Source organism: Coffea arabica, chromosome 11e (assembly GCF_036785885.1).
Source record: "Coffea arabica cultivar ET-39 chromosome 11e, Coffea Arabica ET-39 HiFi, whole genome shotgun sequence".
In the NCBI taxonomy this organism is placed as follows: domain Eukaryota; kingdom Viridiplantae; phylum Streptophyta; class Magnoliopsida; order Gentianales; family Rubiaceae; genus Coffea; species Coffea arabica.
The window spans coordinates 14,960,234-14,979,146 of record NC_092331.1 but is presented as its reverse complement, the minus strand read 5'-3'; the positions used below and the strand labels follow the sequence as shown (position 1 = coordinate 14,979,146).

The 18,913-nt window shown below is 34.5% G+C and overlaps 1 protein-coding gene across 1 annotated transcript; it reads right to left on the bottom strand.

Moving 5' to 3' along the window:
• Positions 1–9,373: 9,373 nt before the first annotated feature.
• Positions 9,374–15,220, bottom strand: LOC113719473 (putative late blight resistance protein homolog R1A-4). The gene is made up of 2 exons (XM_027244670.2): positions 10,957–15,220; positions 9,374–9,717 (listed from the first exon to the last, which is right to left on the bottom strand). The coding sequence occupies exon 1, from the start codon at positions 15,218–15,220 to the stop codon at positions 10,997–10,999; it is 4,224 nt and encodes a 1,407-aa protein (XP_027100471.1). The 3' UTR covers positions 9,374–9,717; positions 10,957–10,996.
• Positions 15,221–18,913: the final 3,693 nt, after the last annotated feature.

Below are 18,913 nucleotides of genomic sequence, written 5' to 3'. Positions count from 1 at the left end.
TTCCTTTAAGTTTAAGACATTGTTGGGTTAGAAAATGATGTCTCTTTTGTTTCCTTTTAACTATTTGACTTTTGTAATATTAGTTCACTAAAATGAAACTTTTATTGCAAAAGGTAGTTTTGGACGAAGGAATTTGTAAACCTAAATGCAAGAAGGAAGAAATTGGATATTTTAAGCCAACAGAGGTGCAGTGGCAAGACTGCATGCTCAGGTCAATGTGCTTCTTTAAATGAAAAATGTGGAAGATGGTTCTGCATTTGCTATGTTGTTCAAACCTTTAATATTTTGCTCATTATTAAGTGTATTTAAGAAGTATCTAGACAATTTTGTTTGTTACGTGTTTCATAAGAACTAAGGTCATGTTATTCATTCATCATTGGCCATGATGTTCCTTTAATCAGTTAATCCATGGAGTTAAATGGATATCTGCACCTGTTATTGCCCTTGTTTGTCTTCTTCAAATTCTTTTTTTGTTAGGAAATTAGTAAACATATACTTTTGTTTAAATATGTCATTTATTTTCTTGAACTGCAGTAGATACTTTTCATAATTCAGTTTGAGGTCATGATTTGAAATTAAGACAAAGCTACTTTTTCATCTAGGAAAGATTTATGTCAGGAAAGGTCCATGCAGAATTTATCATTGTACTTTCACTTATGCTTTGTGAGTGCTGGAAAATCTATTAGAGTATTTCACTTATTCTTCTTTGGCATTATAGACAGGTTCCGAAAAAAACTCTTGCATATCTACTGCAGATATCTTCAGCCATTGATACTCAAATATTTGGTGTTCAAGCACATATTATTCTGCCCACAAGAGAGCTTGGTATGCGTCTTTGGCATCTAGTACATTCTTATTTGAACCCACATGTTTGTTCCTTGAAACATGCGAGTCCTATAGTATCTTATAATGTCTTTGGGCCAATGCTGAAGAACCTAGAGTAGATTCCATGAGGTAAGGCTAGAGCTGACTTTGTTGTAGAATCCACTGGGGTCTTAAAGACAAAGCTGTTGCCCAATTGAAGGTACTACTTTCTTTTTAAATTGATGATTTAAAGCAAGATTAACTATAAGTCAATTAGATTATTCTCTCAGATATCCTATGTTTCTTTATTCAAAGAGATTCTTTGTTGAACATCCTTTATTCATGACTATTAGGGAAAGGCCAAGAAGGTTATCATTTTTGCCTCGAGTAAGGATGCTCCAATGTTTGTCACAACGAACTGTCTTGCTTCTTTGGCTAACGTGTTTTGTTTTATCAGTTCATTGACCTCTTAGTTTTTGGGATCATAAATTGTAAACTACTAGTTTAGATGTAAATACTTGCAGGTTTTTCCTTATGACAACTTTGCACTGCATAATTGGTACTTCATTCTTAACTGTGCTTACTCTGTTCTTTTCTTATTCTTCAGAAAAGAATTCATTTGACGTTAATTTATATGATGTGATGCAGCCACACAAAAGTTAGGCATCGATGTTAGAATTGTGATTAACTGGTTGAATCACAACTGTTGGGCATCTTGTCTTTCTATTTTTGCTATCAATAGGTCGATGCATATACTTTTTTCATAATTTAGTCTGCCTGCATATGCCATTTATATCATCATCCTTTATGTTTTCTATCTAGAAGGGGTTGGATTTTGACTATGAATAAGTAGTTTGTGCAGACTATGAATATATTAGCTATTCATACTTATGCAGTTTATGATTATCCTTCTGAATTTTTGCTGCAGAATGTTGAACCGGGTGATCATGTGGCTAAGCAGCTAAGAAGAACGAATCTATTGTATTGTGTTAGGCATTCATGTCATTTGATTAGGAGTGTGAGTCAATGTTAAATTGATTATTATAATCTTTTATCCTGTTTAGCCTTTTTCTAGAGAAGAGTTTCAGTAGACATTTTTAGTTAATGTGTATTATGTAGTTATCATTGTTAAAGAACTCAACCACAGATATTTTGTAGTAGCTAGGTTGTTGATTAATATGGCTCAATTGCCATTTCAGTTTGTACGTGGCTTACTTTTTTATATGTATTTATGGATCATGATGTTATGTACATTTTTTTCCATTCTATGTTAATCTATTTTATGGGTGATTATTTGTAACTGCCAAATTCTTGGCTTGCAATCAGTGGTTTATGTCTTAACTTTCAAATAAAAATATATAAATGAAGAGCTTAAACTATAGGCAAATAAATGAACTGCTTTAAAAAGGAAAGAAGTAATTTTGTAAAGCAAAGTTTACTCACATTGCTTCACATAGTAGATTTTGTGTTGTATTTAGCTTTTCCTTTCTTTCTTGATTCTGCACCTTATTAAACCAAGAAATGAAATGAGACAAGACAATTTGGCTGACTTCTACTCCTTGCTCTCCAGTCAAATGGACACTTATCTTCCAAACAAGACTAAGAGAACTAAAAGTCAATTCATTGTATATCATATTTCATTCATGTATAGAAATAAAGGGCACATGTTCTTAAAACCCCTCATTGATTTTTAATTTCTTATCTCCATGCATTGAAGTTCTATTTGATAGTAATACATGGCAATGAGAAAAGCAAGAAAAACTGACAACATGAAAAACTGAAGGGCTTAAACTATAGACAAATGTTTAGCAAGTTGTTGCAATTGTTTAGCAAATCAAGCTTTGATAATGGATATTTAGCCACAAAATTGATGTTAATCTATTGGCTGCCCTTATCAAGCTTTGATAGTGAATGTTTGAAATGTTTCTTTAGTAACTTTGGTGTCCTCTTTTTCTTTTTTAACTAATAATTAGTCATTGCGATTTCTTTTGCAAAAAGTTTCCATATGCAAAACAAATTACTGAATAGGCTTAACTCCATAGACTACATGTTTAAGGATCCATCCCTTTTGGACTTTACTAATAATCAACATACTTTTTCTGCATATATTGCTATTTTTATTACTTCATATATTTTGCCTTTTGCTCTATACAAAATTGGGCAGGGCATTTTACATTTCCATTGCATGAAGTGCGTTTCTGCCTCCAAGTACAAATAAAAACAACAAAGCCAAGAAAGTAGCTGGCATGAGAGAAAGAACAAAAAGAAAAGGAAAAAGGTCTAAAAAGAGAAACTATAAAGAAAGAGATTCCTTTTGTTGGAAAATATCCAGAAATGGATTAAATGCCTAGGGGAAAAAAATGTTTGGTGGTGATGAGAGGTAAAAGTTCAAGAATATGGGGCCTAGACGGTTACTAGGCCAACCATTCAGAAGCTATTGATGGCCAAGATTTGTTTCCATGAATCAATGGCAAAAAATGTATATCTATGTCTTTAGATAAGAACAATGCTTCAAGTGATGTCATTTAGTTTAGTAATCACATTATTAAAAAAAAAGCAATTTTAAGAAACTGCTAAATGGTGTTATCAAATGACATGTGCAAGTGAATTTTATCCTGCCCAAACTCATGAATTTTATCCTGCATAAACTCTAAAATACACCAATCAAATCAAACCAAAATTCTCATCAAACTTTCCCTTTGCCTCCAACTCCCTTTTATTGAGTCCCTCTCCAAATACATCCACAGCTTTAAATAGTAGAGATAACAATTTGTTGGGGTAGATAGAAATAAATACTAAAATCATCATAAAAACAATACCATAGTAAGAGCTTGAGAAACCATAGGTTTTACTGTCGAAATATATAGGACAAACAACCCTTTCACGTTAATAGGGGTTTAATTTATAAGAAAGTATCAAGAGCATGAATGTCTCATTGCCAGTTAGTCCACAGAAGATTCTACATAATTCAATCTATCTACGAGACGAAGTAGAGGCAATTGCCCAGAAGAGAAATCGTGACTGAGTGCAAATCATTGAACAGTTAATATTCAAGTGAAGGGAGGACATCCTTTGTTGTTGGGGACAACAAATGAAAAAGTAAGAAACTTGTATATGTGATTGATGATTGCAATTGTTTTTCAAAACATGTAATTTGAAAAATTGTTGGACCATTTACATGCCAAAATAAAGGGTAGAAAGTGTTACTTTGGTTTGAGATTGGTCACTAACCCAAACCATTATAATTTCATTCATAAAGCAAACAACAAACTATTATTGGTGGCTAAACACCGCATGTGTGGGCAATAAATATATGTATTGGGGAAGTAATTTAGAAGAGGGAACAATAGAGTTGTTGCAAAACAGTAAGTACTTATAGTGTCTATATACAAAATAACACTGTGTAAAAACTAAATAACCAAGTTAAACCATAAAACAGAACATGTACAGTGTAAAAATTGAATAACAATTAGTGAGTTTGCAAAAAAAAAAAAAAAAAACTTGTACAGTGTGTACAAAATAAATAATAATTTGTACAAATAAAGTAACAATATGTAAAAATTAAATAATCAAGGGTAAATCATAATGATCAATGTCTATAAAGTAAATAACAAGGTGTACAAATAAAATAATAATTTGTAAAAACTAAATAACTCATGGTAAACCATAATACACAAATAAGTGGGATCATTAGCACTTGAAATTTTGACCATTAATGTAAAGGGAATTAAACATAAGATTAATATTTAAATGTGCTAGGTAAATTTTTTAGTTCATGCTAGTTTGGTAATAAAATATACAACTAGTTCGGTGGCGTCACAATTATAGGTAGCGTAGAAAATAATGAGATAGTATGTATTTAGACTGTTAATTAACATGTAAGATTCATACAATTATTGGTTGTGTTTAGGGCTGTCAACGGGCCGGAATTCATTATTCCGGACCCGGACCCGAATTACTATGCCGGATCCGGATCCGACCCGTTTACCCGACGGGTCTTTTATTCTATGTTCCGGATCCGGATCCGGGTCTACCCGAACAAATTTACCAAAATTTATAATTTCTAATAAAAATGAGAAAAAAATATATTTGTAAACTAATTTCTAACTAATGCAAAGAAAAAACTAAATAAGAAAAGAAATCAAATTAACTTTATTAAAATACATCACCCTAATCAAATTATATTGATAAATATATATATTTTAAATTATTAATTCATTTATATCCGGATCCGGGTCTAATACGGGTCGGAATACTATATTCCGTATCCGACCCGTTTTTTGTTTGACAAAACGGATCCGGATCCGGATCCGGGAAACGGAATTAAATCTCTACCCATACCCGCAATAATTTCACGGATCCGGTCCGGATCCGGGTCTAGACCCGACCCGTTGACAGGCCTAGTTGTGTTAAAAAGGTTGAAAATGGGAGTAACTCATACAATAAAAACTGATTAATTGGAAGAAAATTTTACATGTACTTATTCTATGTGTTATTATTATTAGGAAAATACTTTGTATTAACTACTCTACAAATTATTTTTAGTTTCTATAATTTTGTATTTATTGATTAGGCAAGGTTCTATGTAAAAACATGTATAGGATGGCATGTAGGACAGGAAGTGCATCCAAAAAGGTAGTAAACAAAGAGACGAAATTAAAGTAGGCAAAGTTGCAAAATCAATCTATGGCAAAGTTGAAAGTATAAGGGACTTCTAGTTGTTCAGTGGATATATTCCATTAACTATCTTTTGTTCGAAATTTCATAATAATGTTCTTATTAACTTATCACACTAGTACCACGCATTCTATGACATATTTATACATGACTTTCTACCTAAATTATCCCTAGCACAACGGTTTGATAACCATTTCATAGAACATCAAACTAATAAGTGTTGTAGAATGATTGAACTATATGTAATACAAATTGTGTAAAATGTAATCAATTTAAAACATGTTGTAAATCCTGATCATATAGAGTAAGTTTAAAACAGTGAGCAATCAATTTGAAACATGTTTTTACTATTATTGGTCAGTTTTCTGATGTCGGTTGGGTTGGTACACCGTGTTAATATGTGCGTAAATTGCATTCAATCGATTGTAAGTTATATCTAACTGGTTCTAATCTCAACAATATGTTTAAGTGATCTCCTGAACATTATAATCCTATACACAGGCATTGTTTTGTAATTCAACAAATTGGAGTCGTTGTTAGTATAGATTCATAAGTTATTGGATATGTTGTAATCACATTTCGATTGTATTACACAAACAAATTAATACTGGACAATTATGGATAATTCATACACTACTATGAAGAATAGAAATAGGACAAGTATTTTAGTCTCAATAAGTTCTAATCCAATTCAAATGAAATTGATTGAATTACACAAAAAAAATTAATATTTGTCAATTATGGATAATTCATGGACTATATGGAGAATAAAAAGATGATAAGTATTTTAGTCTTAATAAGTTCCAATTTAGTTCAAATAAAATTGGTTACATTCTCCGAATCTATGTGTAGTTATGAAACTAAATTTGATAAATTAAACACATAAATATCATTCTCTTCATACTCTACATGAGAATTGTCAATGAAGGCAAATATCTTGGATGATGTAATTGTACATTGGTATGATCACAGCAGGATATCCTATACTGAAGATTAGATGAAGTGGATGAGGCACCGATGGTACATGCGTATATACTTGAAAGAGATTGCTCGTCATGTAAGCAAACATCTTCAAAGGATCTAACTTGTGGGGTTTCCTAGTGTCTTGTGTTCAGTTGAATACTACTTCCTATCATTTCAAATGAAAATGTACATTGGCACAGTCACAACAGAGTATTCTGTACTGAAGACTAGCTCAGACATCAATAGTAAATGCTGTTGACCACCTATATGCGTGACCTGTACAAATTAGTATTGTTCTTTTTGTGCTCTGCATGGAGATTGTCACTGAAAGCAAACATCTTCATTGATGGAATTGTACATTAGTATGGTCACAGTAGAATATCCTACACTAAATGCTAAATGAGGTAGATGAGGCACCAATTGTACAGGTTTCAATCCACCTGTATACTTGAAAGAGATTGTATAATGATTCACAAACTTATATGCTAACATGTACAAAATAAATAACAATGTGTATAGATAAAATAATAATATGTAAAAACTAAACAACCATTTATTAGTGTGCAAAAGGAGCTTATACGGTGCGTTTAAAGTAAACAATAATGTGACAAATAAACTAATAATGTGTAAAAACTAAATAACAAAATGTAAACCATAATAACCATTATGTACAAAATAAAAAACAATGTATACAAACAAAATAACAATATGTAAAAATTAAATAACCAAGAGTAAATCATAATACAAAATGTGTGCAGTGTGAAACTCTTGGAACATTTGTAACTTTGTCCATCTCCTTGATGCTCAGTTGCTGAATGAAACGGGCGATGGAGCATGCGTGATTGCATTATCTCCAATTGCATGAGTCGTCTTATCTGCTGCGGATTGCTCCGAAATTGGTCGAGTTTAATTAGCAAATGAAATCCGGGATGGAGCATGTATGATGCTTCAGGTTTTGCCAGGTACACCGCCTAAGGATTTAGAACTTAGGATTTGTAATTTCTTTGAGCCAAACTGAAAAGTATCCAATTTACAATTTAGTGTTTGTAATTGGTTTGAGGCAATGGAAAAACTAATTTGCTATCTTGTTTTTTTTTTTTTTTTTTTGTGGAAACTATAGATGAATTTTATAGCAAACCAAACTTTACAATATTTGAGCAACGACTCAACCACCTATACAAAGTGTACTATGACACTAAGAAGAGACAAAAATTCTCTCTTCATCCAAAAATATGCTTAGAACATAACGACTAATACTTTGACATAGAGATATATTACTATTTTTTCCTATTTCAAAAAAGCACATTTGAAACCGATTAGCTAGAGCAAGTATATCTTCCACTAACGTGACTGTGTTCGGATTGTCTCCTTTCCCACTCTTCAGCATAGCAATAAGATGTTGATTGGCATTTATGACTTTAATCCTGTGCCAACCAAGCTGCCTTACTTTGATGAGTGCCAATCGCACTGCTGTAGCGTCATCTTGTATTGCCAGTTGCGAAGTTCTGTCCACTAGCGCCCAGTCAGCTATAATTCTTGTTCCATTCAGCTTGGCCACAACGCCAATTCCCATCTTGTGTCCCTCGGTTGCTTTCTGTGTTGCAATGTGAAGTTCCACCAAGTCCCTTACCTCCATTCCTTCCTCCCTTTGCCTTGCATGTGCTGCAACTGTTTCTGATGTACTCCTATCTTCCTTTCCTGTACCAGCTTCCTCAAACTCCATCCACTCAATACTTGCCTTTTGCACTACTTTAAGTCCATCCTTCTCTTTCCCTTCAAATTCCAGCTCATTCCTATCCTTCCATAGCTGCCAAAGTATGTTAGCAGTCAAAGCTAAATGCTGTTTGCCTTCCTTCCTACTCCTAGCTTGAGTTAAAGCTGCCCACCACTGCTTAAAACAACCTGTTTGAGTCTGAATGCCGTCCCATTGAACTGGTGCAAGCTTCCATACCTTCTGAGCCTGTGCACAATGAAACAGAATGTGTTCCACCGTTTCTATCTTGTCTCCACATCTCAAGCAGCATGGTGTGCCCTGTTTCGTTCTCCTGAATATTGTTTCCCTTGCTGTTAATGTGTTAGTGATACACCTCCAAATGAATAGCTTAATCTTATGCTTGATATTCAGACCCCAAAGAGTTCTCCAAATTTGGGTGGTGGAGTCATCATAACTAATTTGCTATCTTGTGCTTTTGTTAATTGTTGTAGCTGTGCTTCTGTCTGTATATCGAAAATGCCTGAGTTCGGAGCTCGGCTATGGTTTCGCTTGCTTCTAACTTGCAATTCTTTCTTCATGCTTGAGAAATATATTTGAACAGCATTGTTGTCATAACGGTTGAAATTGACAAAAGGATCAATAGTTTACACTTTTGATAGATCGAGGGTTAAAACTTCACACAGGTAAAAATTCGAGAGATACTTTTTACCCTTTTCTTTACACGTAATCTTTTTCTCTCCACAAGTGATCTACCTTAATTATCCACGAAATAGTATATGCCAACAAGATTTTTAAAGATACATATCATTTAAGTATTGTTTGATAAATAAGAAAAATGTGATAATATATGGCTAAATAATAGAACTCTTCCTTTTTTGAGAAGTAACTGTCTACTAGTAGCCAAACAAAGAGAGAAAAAATACAAAAAACTAGGACTATTTCATTTTAAAGCTTCGGATGCAGCATAGGCACAGAAAAAAAATTGGATCATCCATCCCAATCATGGCTTAATTACATTATGATGTTACGATTTTTAAAGAAAATACTATAATGAGTATCAGTTCTAATTGCCTTCCTGTTTCAGAAGGGCACCAGTAGAATTCTACCATTTGGTAAAAGGATCATTAATGCACTATTTTCTACATAATACTTTCTGAGAAAAACATCATCAGATCCTATAAAAGCACTTGAAAGCAGGAAGCATACAGGCTGCAATTGCAAATGAAACAGATAAAAAGAAACTTTACAGGTAACAGGAAACTTTTGCAGCTGTTTCACAATAATACCATCATCCTCGCGTACAAGCCTGTATTAACACTAAGGTAACAATGACAATGCAGATAAAGGGTCTGATCCAAAAATCGGACAAGGAAACTTAACTGAAATGTGTTATAATATAGATATGTTTCAAGCTAGAAGGGAAAGTGAAATGCAGAATATCCAAACATGGGAGAAATTTTCATCCAAGTGCAAGAGAATCAACTACACCAGAACTGCCTGATGCAAGTTCTGCCCATTCATTTCCATGATCTTCTGAGACTCTGCAAGTTTTTCTTCACCTTCAATTAAAACAAACATTGATCATCATTTATGATATCAAAGAAGAACATTCTTAAATCGACCAAAAATTCTGTCAAGTGGTCCATACAATCTAGGAAACTGCATAAATTTGACATTGAACAATACTTTTACAGATGTACATAAGCAGAGAGGGATCAAAGAAACAATTAACCAACTGTTGACTCTGACTAATTTGAGCATTAAAACCCAAGTCATATGTTGTAACAACCGGTTCCTTATACCACTATTTCATGCAGCTATCAAATTCTCAAGTGGCTCGGAAATGGTTTGTGACTAGACACAAATAGAAGTGCTTTTGGAGCCAGAATTGAAAAGTCAGACTATCATGCTAATCTATTTGATAGAAGTAGGAATAATAGGATATAATGGCATCTGAATATTTTCATTGCAATTGAAACAGCAAACTTGAATATAGCTAGCTAGAGCGTGACATTGCTATGCTTATAAACCGTAGAGGTAAAAAATCATTGCTCTAAATGATTTCCTGATTGATATATAAACTTGCCCCTGTAAAAAGGAAATCACCAGATTCTTCAGGGACATTGATGCTTTCATGATGAGAGTATTTGAGGAGCCAGTCTCGTGGCATTTCCTCTTCATCTTTTTTTTTTTTGTCTGTTTTTAGAACATTCATATATGGACTCCAGTTACTGTTTTCCATCTGTTACTGGAAGGAGGCTGACAAAGAAGATCAAGCAAAATACGCGTGTTTTCGTGAAGCAGCAGAAAGTACCTCCCACTATTTTTATCCCCTCTATTCTGCCCCTTAAAATAAAACTTTTTTTGCAGATCATTATAGTTCTATCAAGTCCTTGCAATATTATGTCTGACTTCGCCAGACTTCTATAAATCTAATCAGGAGTTTGTTGTTTATCTACAAACCTCCACTGAAACAATCGGACAACTACTAACAACAAGCCCCAACTATATTGCAATCTGTTGGCGACTAACAATATAACGGTGTCATTACAAAAGAGACTGTTACAGAAAATGAGGAACAGCAGTAGCAACCAAGATATCAAGCTAGAAAAATGTGCTTTGAAAGTACCCCTGCACGTGTTTAAATCCCAAAAAGTGGCACATATCAAGTGATATTAAGATAGAAAGTATCAAATTTGAGTGAATATAGTATGTTTCTCAAGGATAAAAAGATCATTCAATGCATTCCAGGAAGGGAAATTACAAAAACATGATGAAGTATATAACGATTTGCTTACTTGTTAATGGAATCTCTGGGACAGAGATTGAAATCCCCACTTAATGATTGATGAGCACCTTCAGAATGTCAGTTCCATATTGATGTAGCTCCTCCTCCTTAAGTCTCCTAAGTGATATCTCAACAGACTCTCTGCATCCCTGCACTTCGATTATCTGCAATGTCTCAATTTTCACAAAATCAACGGGAACCTTCTTGAGATTCTCGCATCTTCGCAAGACCAGGTGCTGAAGACTAGGCAAGCGTTCACTGTTGGCTTTCCATTTCACAATGTTTACACTCTCTAGTTTCAAGCATTTGAGCTGGCGAAACTTGCCTTTAATCAGACGCCAATTTGTATGCTTAAAAACTATGGAACGGAGTTTGAGAACCTCAAGATTTGATAGACTCCCAATTTTCGAAATATGATACCCTCGCAAGAAGAAATTTGACAGAGACAACTTCTTAAGACTCTTGGGGAAGTCAAATGCACTCACATTAAGACCCTTACCGCGGTACGATATCTTAAGTGCCATCAACTCGGTCAAACGTTCGAATCTTGGAAATTCAATGCACTCCACGGAATAATTTCTTGATCTTAAAATGATGCAACTCAACTTTCGAACATTTGGCAACCTCCTTATTATTTCTTCAGCATGTTCCCCAGGAGAAAGAGATACCGAGGAGAGAGAGACCAAGTTATTTAATTGGGTAGAAATTCCAACCTGAAGATCTTTCAAGTTGAAGCTAAGACGATCTTTTACACGAACATGTCTCAATCTTGCCATGTGCCAAATTGCATCTGGTAATATAACTTTGCCTTTCAATCCCTTGACAAGGAAACTTTCAAGATTCCTTAAGTTGGCTAATGATGATGGAATACAGTCTATGTCCCCACCCACAGCTAAATAAATCAAATGAAGAAGTAAATCAATCCCCGCTGCAAACAAATTGCCCATATTGATGCATTCCAAATCCAAAACCTTAAGAAGCTTAAAATTCCTAGAAATGAATGAGATATCATAAGGGCATCTTGGATATGTATCACCGGTGGCAAAGAACAGTAGAGTACGAACATAGGAGCCAGAAGGCGTCGACATAACAAAGTGATTTCGCCTCGTAGAAATGCTTAGTCGATATCCATCATAATTCATGGGGTACGAAGGTTCAAATTCTTCCAAATCCAGATCATCATCAAAAGAAGCATAAGGTTTGTCATCACTAGTTATGAACTCCAAAAAGTTTTCTTTTTTGGCTTTTAGCAAGCACAGAGCACGTACCAAGTGATGAAGTCGGCAGGATTTGACTCCGCCATCCGACCTCCTTTTGGCAACTGTTATTAAGCTTCTTCCAATCAGATCTATCAAGTAATCCTCCGCAAGATCCTCCAAGCTCTTTGAATTTTTCTCCTGGATAAAGCCTTCAGCCATCCATAGCCATGTCAATTTTTGAACTGGAATCTCCTTATCTTCTTGAAATACTGCAAGGTAAAGAAAGCATGCTTTGAGATAATCTGGCAAATTCTTGTAACTCAGTTCAAAGATTTCCATGCATCGTGTCTGAGGATCATCGATGATGCGTGGATTTAAACTTCGTACAATTTGTTTCCATGATTCTGGTTTCATTTTTCTCCCTTTAAGGAGACTTGCAATTGCAACGACTGAAAGAGGCAGTCCTTGACATTTTTCAGCAATTTCCCTTCCAACTTCCCGTAATTTCTCAGGGCAGCGTTTTTCAGGAAATATCTTCATCCTTAGTAACTCCCAACTTTCATCATCGGAGAGTGGACGAAGTTTAACAAGATCACTTTCCGGTGTAACTTTAGAAACCACATCAGAAAGCCGGCTGGTTATCAAAATTTTACTTCCATTTTGGTCATTTGGGAAAGAGCACTGTAAGTTATCCCAAACCCCAATATCCCACACGTCATCCAAAAAGATAAGGTACCGATTTCTTCTCAAGCTTTGATACAACAGCAATTCCAAATCTTCATCTTCCATTGCATGGATCTTATCATTGGGCTGATTATGGCTCAAAATTTCAAGTAACAAGTCTCTTTTGGTGTATACTTGTGAAACATAACACCATGCACGAATATGGAAGGAACCAACAATTTCGGGGTCATTATACACTTGGTTAGCCAAAGTTGTTTTACCGATTCCAGGCATTCCAACAATGGAGATAACATCTCTATGCGTTGATTCTCTTTTAAGTAGATTAACTATTTCTTTCTGCTGATCATTGAGAATCAACACATCTTCACTAGTTCCAGTGGCTCTAGTCCGTGGAATCTCATGCCTTGTAGTCTGGACAGCATTCTGGACTCCCACAGCAATGGCCTTGCCTTGAAATGGTCTGACCTGCATCTTAATGAGTCTGATCTCTTCTGAGATGTGATAAAGCCACAGAAATTGGTTCCATTCATCACCACTTTTGACCACCAACGAATCAATGGCATATTCTGCCTCATGCGCCACATGAATAAGACGGGTACAAAGTTCCTTTCGTCCGTGATTCTCTACGCCCTTCTCTTTGAAATCTATTAAATGAGATATCAAGAACTCAAAATCCTCAGAAATGGTTTCAATACGATTGGTCAAATGTGCGACTGAATCAGGATTCCACTTCAGCAACTGTTTTAATTTTTGCTGTAGAAACTCAATGAAGCCTAGTGCAGGGGTCTTGGGGAAATTTAACATTGGAACTTGAAGATAAAGCTCTTTAAGCTTTGCCTGCAAAGTCTGAACCCTTTCGAGCAAATCAAATAGCCAAAGACCCATTTTATTCATAGCTTCTTCAGTGATTTCATCAGCTGGAAAAGAATTACAAAGAGATGTGACTCCAGAAGCCAATTCTTCAATACATGTCAAGGTGAGTCTCTCATCCTCTGTGATTTCTTTAAATTGATTGAAGACAATTTCGATCACCATTGTGAGTTCCTCATGGAGAGTTCCAATTTGCCGCTTCATAAGGAACGTGAAACTTTCATGACTTTTGATTAAGTTCGACAAAAGTTCCTTTGTGCTGAAAAGCATCATCTGGACAAGAAACTTATAAAGTACATCCCTTATCTTGCTTGGTATGAATCCCTTGGCATGAGATTGAGAAGATTCGTAAAGATAATCCACCTGCTTAGGTATTTGTTCAATAAGCTCCAACATCTGATTTTCCAACTTCTCCTGTGGAGTGAGAGATTCTCTCAGAAAATTCGACTCATCATATAGGAATTTGACTTGATCCTTGATTGAGAGTGAGAGGAGGGTGCTGCTGCCACCAGGCTGTTGTTCCTTGAGGAAAATCTCAGCCTCGAGAAACCAAATCCTTGCAAATAAAACGACATGGCCAGTTTTACATGCTTCCAAAGTTGTATCTCCGAGAGATCTGGCTTCCACAAACAGGGGTTTAATATGCTTAGAAAACCAATGCAAATCCAGCTTCTTTGTCTCCATCGATTTTAGGGCACAGGTTAACAAGGATACCAACCTATTTTCAAGCCCAGATGTCCCGGAAACATGTAGCATTTCCCGGACAAAGTCAACATTATACTTCTGATGGTGTTGCAGAAATTCCAGAATCCTTTCGAAGAATTCTGGAGAAGCAAGATCAATCTTGTGCTGCAGATCGGCAAGCAACATAGCCATACCGTTTTGATCCATTCCTGTATAAAAAAACCAACAGCAAACATGTGCCGCTTGGATAACCACTTCACAATGAGGGAAATCAGTATTTATTATAAAGCGTAGGAAGGATTTCAGGTTCTTATTGAAAGCTTTCATACGTTTCCAAAGGGGACCAACCAAGTTATACTCCTTCCGGATAAACGACAGATTCTTCATCACCAATACCAAAAATGGATGCCAGTCAGAGGTTTGAGCACTGGGTGGGAGAGGGTGAAAGTTGTGGCTGGACAAATGTTGGAGGTAAGCTTCACTGATTTCTGGCTTCAACAGTTCAATCTTTTCATTTAGACCAGTAAATGTAGCAAGGAAGAAGTGAGTTGGTTGGTAAACACAAGTAATATTAAGAAGTTCTTCCCTGAATGCCTGAGCCGCAATTGCAATTTTGATCAGCAGGGAATCCAAGTTGGGCACAACTTCATGGGCATCACTCCACCTTTGAGTATAACCAAGAAACATCGACAGAAATTTGAACTTGGATGAAAAAGAGTTCACTTTCTGGTGCAGATCAGCTGTATCCGCATCTTCACCTCCATATCTTGCTAAAATCCTAGCATGCAACTCCCAAAGATGCTCTACAGAATCATAATCGGGCCTTTCGCTGGTCATCTCTTCCTTCTCCAAGATTTCTTCAGCTCTCACTAACACATTTTTTTGCACAAAGTTGTGATGCAATAACAGTGACAATGCGCATTATTGGTCTCCACTTTCACAAATCAGCAGTGGAGAAGAAAGTCCAAGTTTTAGCGGCCACTGGCTATAGCTTTTCTTGATATAAATATAAAAAATTCGCAACCTAACCAAACTCAAAGAAAAACGTGTAAAGGTTCTTCCAGCTGCCGCATGCCATAACCCCACCACTAGGGTGGTCCTGTTTCCCTCGGATTTGTTAGAGATTCTTCATTCTAGGTGCGCATGCATGAGATAGGAACAAATAAAAGTACTGGTGGGAATGGCATTATCCGATGTATGAGCATATTTTAAAAGAAAGCGATAATAAATAATAAAAAAATATAGAAGAACAAATTTGTTGGAGGGATAAAGGGTTTCAATATTTGAAAAGAAAAACATAGAAGAACAAATTTGTTGGAGGGAATAAGGGTTTCAATATTTGAAGGATGAGGAAACTTGGTGCAAGTAACTTACTCGGCATCAACGTGGAGATCGGGTAGGTTTCAGTTGTTTTCTTTGCCTTACATTTAAGGGATAACTTCAGAAACCTCCCTGAGGTTTTTGACAATTTCACTCACATCCCTTCAAGTTTGAATAATTACACTAACCTCCCTTCATGTAGTAAAATGACTATAATATTCTTCACTTATAAATAATTCCTACAAACAAAAAAAAATCCTGCAATTACAACTAGTCTTTCATTCTAAAATAACGGTTGCCACATAAAATAAACTCTTATTCAATCTCTCCGACTCTCTCTCCTACCTTCTTTCTTCTACATCTCATAATCCACTATTTTTCTGCAAATAGATCCTCTCTCTTTTTTTGTCTTCCTTTTTTATAAGTATTATTGAATGGGATAATTGCAGAAACCTCCCCTGAGGTTTCTGACATTTGCACTGACCTCCCCTGTGGTTTGAAAAATAACACTGACCTCCCCTGAGGTTACTAATCCTTTGCAAATTTAGTCCAAACAATTAAAATATTGTTTTAGGGAGTGAAATTAGAATTTTATACCAGATTTGCCATTTGTGCTACATGTCCAATGAATGACAAAATACTACAAATCAATTAACAATTAATAAACTTTAAAGAGCGTAGTTTATAGGCAAATACGCATTACCTATTTAAAGTACCGGCTCTTTACGGGTATTTTACTTTCAAACATTTAATTTATGATAAATATATCAATATTTGGAAGTAAAATTCAAAAAGTGTTACAGTAATATTCTTGTAAAAAGAAAATCGGTAGGCTATCTATTTGATATAAATTAAATATTAAAAAAAAGGAAATGTTCCATAAAGTATTAATTCTTTATGGCTTTTATCCATTACATGAGTAAAGTATTGGCTCTTTATGGGCATTTTATTTTGAATCATTTAATTTATGTTAAATACATAAATGTCTGTAACTAAAGTTGAAAAAGTGTTATATTAATATTTTTACGTAAGAGAGATTAGTAGGTTTTATATTTAACAAAAATTAAATATTTGAGAGTAAATACAAATCTGTATTTGAGCGTAAACATTTGTATTAAATTAAATGTTTGAAAGTAAAATGCCCATAAAGAACCTGTACTTTAAATAGGTAATGTGTATTTGTTTATAAACTACACTCTTTAAAGTTTATTAATTGTTAATTGATTTGAAGTACTTTGTCATTAATTGGACATGCAGCACAAAGGGCAAATCTGGTACAAAATTCTAATTTTATTCTCTAAAACAATATTTTAATCATTTGGACTGAATTTGCAAAGGATTAGTAACCTCAGGGGAGGTTAGTGTAATTTTTCAAACTATAGGGGAGGTCAGTGCAAATGTCAGAATCTCAGGGGAGGTTTCTGAAATTATCCCTTATTGAATTGACAAGTTGTCGGACCATATTTGTTATCAAACTAAATGAAGGTGAAAAAGATGGCAGTGATATCGAGTATATAAAAGAAAATAAAAGTGATAGCTAAAAAGGGAACATGATTGAGGAAGATTACGGTATTATGCCAATTGTGTAAAAAAGAATTTTGGAATTTAAAAATTACAATCAGATTTGCATAGAGACGTGGGATGTGGTCTCTAGTGTTGCTTTTGGTTGCTCCGTGTTGGTATTCTTGACAGGTTCGATTATTTTAGCATCAACAAGGTTGCATCCATTTGGATTGAATTTGGATAGTGACATTGGTTAATTCAAACATTGAATTTAAGCAAAAAAAAAAAAGAGACTAAAGATTAGGTTGAATGCAAACTTTAATTGTCACAATTAATTTGCACGGGAAGCTTTGGGGTGACAATGTTAGGCTATCAAAATTGTGAGAATATGGGAATTAAGATGAAGTGGTTTATTAAGTTTTTTAGGATGGTGATTATATCGTTTACAGTAGTTACAATGTGAAAGAAATTTATTAGTGAATTTTTCCTCCTTCTAAGTAACAAAGGGGTATTTTAGGATTTTTTAGGACAAAATTAGCATATTGGGTCTATATTGTTATTGAAATGCTAATCATAGGGGAGGTAGGTGTAATTTTTTAAACTAAAAGGGAGCTTCCTGCAATAGTCGGAAACCTCAGGGGAGGTTTCTGAAATTATCCATACATTTAATTGCATACAAGTGTTATGAGTTAATAATAGTTCTAATGGCAGGTTAAAGTGTACTAGAAATTATAAAATGGTACGTTAAACGTGTACAATTCATCAGATACAATAAATTAAAAAATTATGAATAGATCTGAAATATATAAGAAATTTCAAAATTATCTTTCATACCATCTAAGCCGTCCTTCCACTTATACTCCCTTCCCCATACCACACAATCCATTCCTTTCCCCCCTCCCCTTTAAATGTTGTTAAAACAGTAAGTAGATAATTGGACCTCAGAAAAAAGAAACACCCTGTAGTTGCAAAATAAAGAGAACAAGATAAAGTATTCTAGGTATTAGGTATAAAGTAATTGTGGTCTCAAATTAGTTCGAGCCCCGTCAAGTCTTATATTGTCAACAATGCAAATAAAAATAAAAAGATATGTAAAAACAAAAAAGTCTAATTTATTCATATGTTGGTGGCTTAATTACGTTATGAGGTTATGACATTAAAAAGAATAAAAATAATAATAAAAACAATGGGTACAAAAGCTAAAATCATATCCTAGATGAAGGAAAAAAATCTAGAAAGTGATTACTGGAAAAGAAGAAAGACATTAAGCAGATATTCAATGTAAATGCAGCTTTGAGATGAACACATGTTGGTCATTTATACTAATCCCTAGTCACTTGTTTAATGCCAAATAGAGAGAAAATGATATGTAAAACAAAAAAGTCTAGTTCATTCATATATTCATGGCTTAATTACATTATGAGATTATGATATTAAAAAGAATTAAAAAAAGGATGAGAACAATATGTACAAAAGGTAAAATCCGATCCTATATGAAAGGAGAAAAAAACCTAAAAAGTGATTGTTGGAAAAGAAGAAAGATATTCAATGTAAGCCGAAATTTTAGACACATATACATATTGGTCATTATGTACTAGAGCCTAGCAACTAGTTAAAAATAACCACTAAGAATAAAACAATAAAAGAACAGTATGATCTAAAATTATTCATTCACAGTGCATATACTAGCGATATTTGAATCTTAAG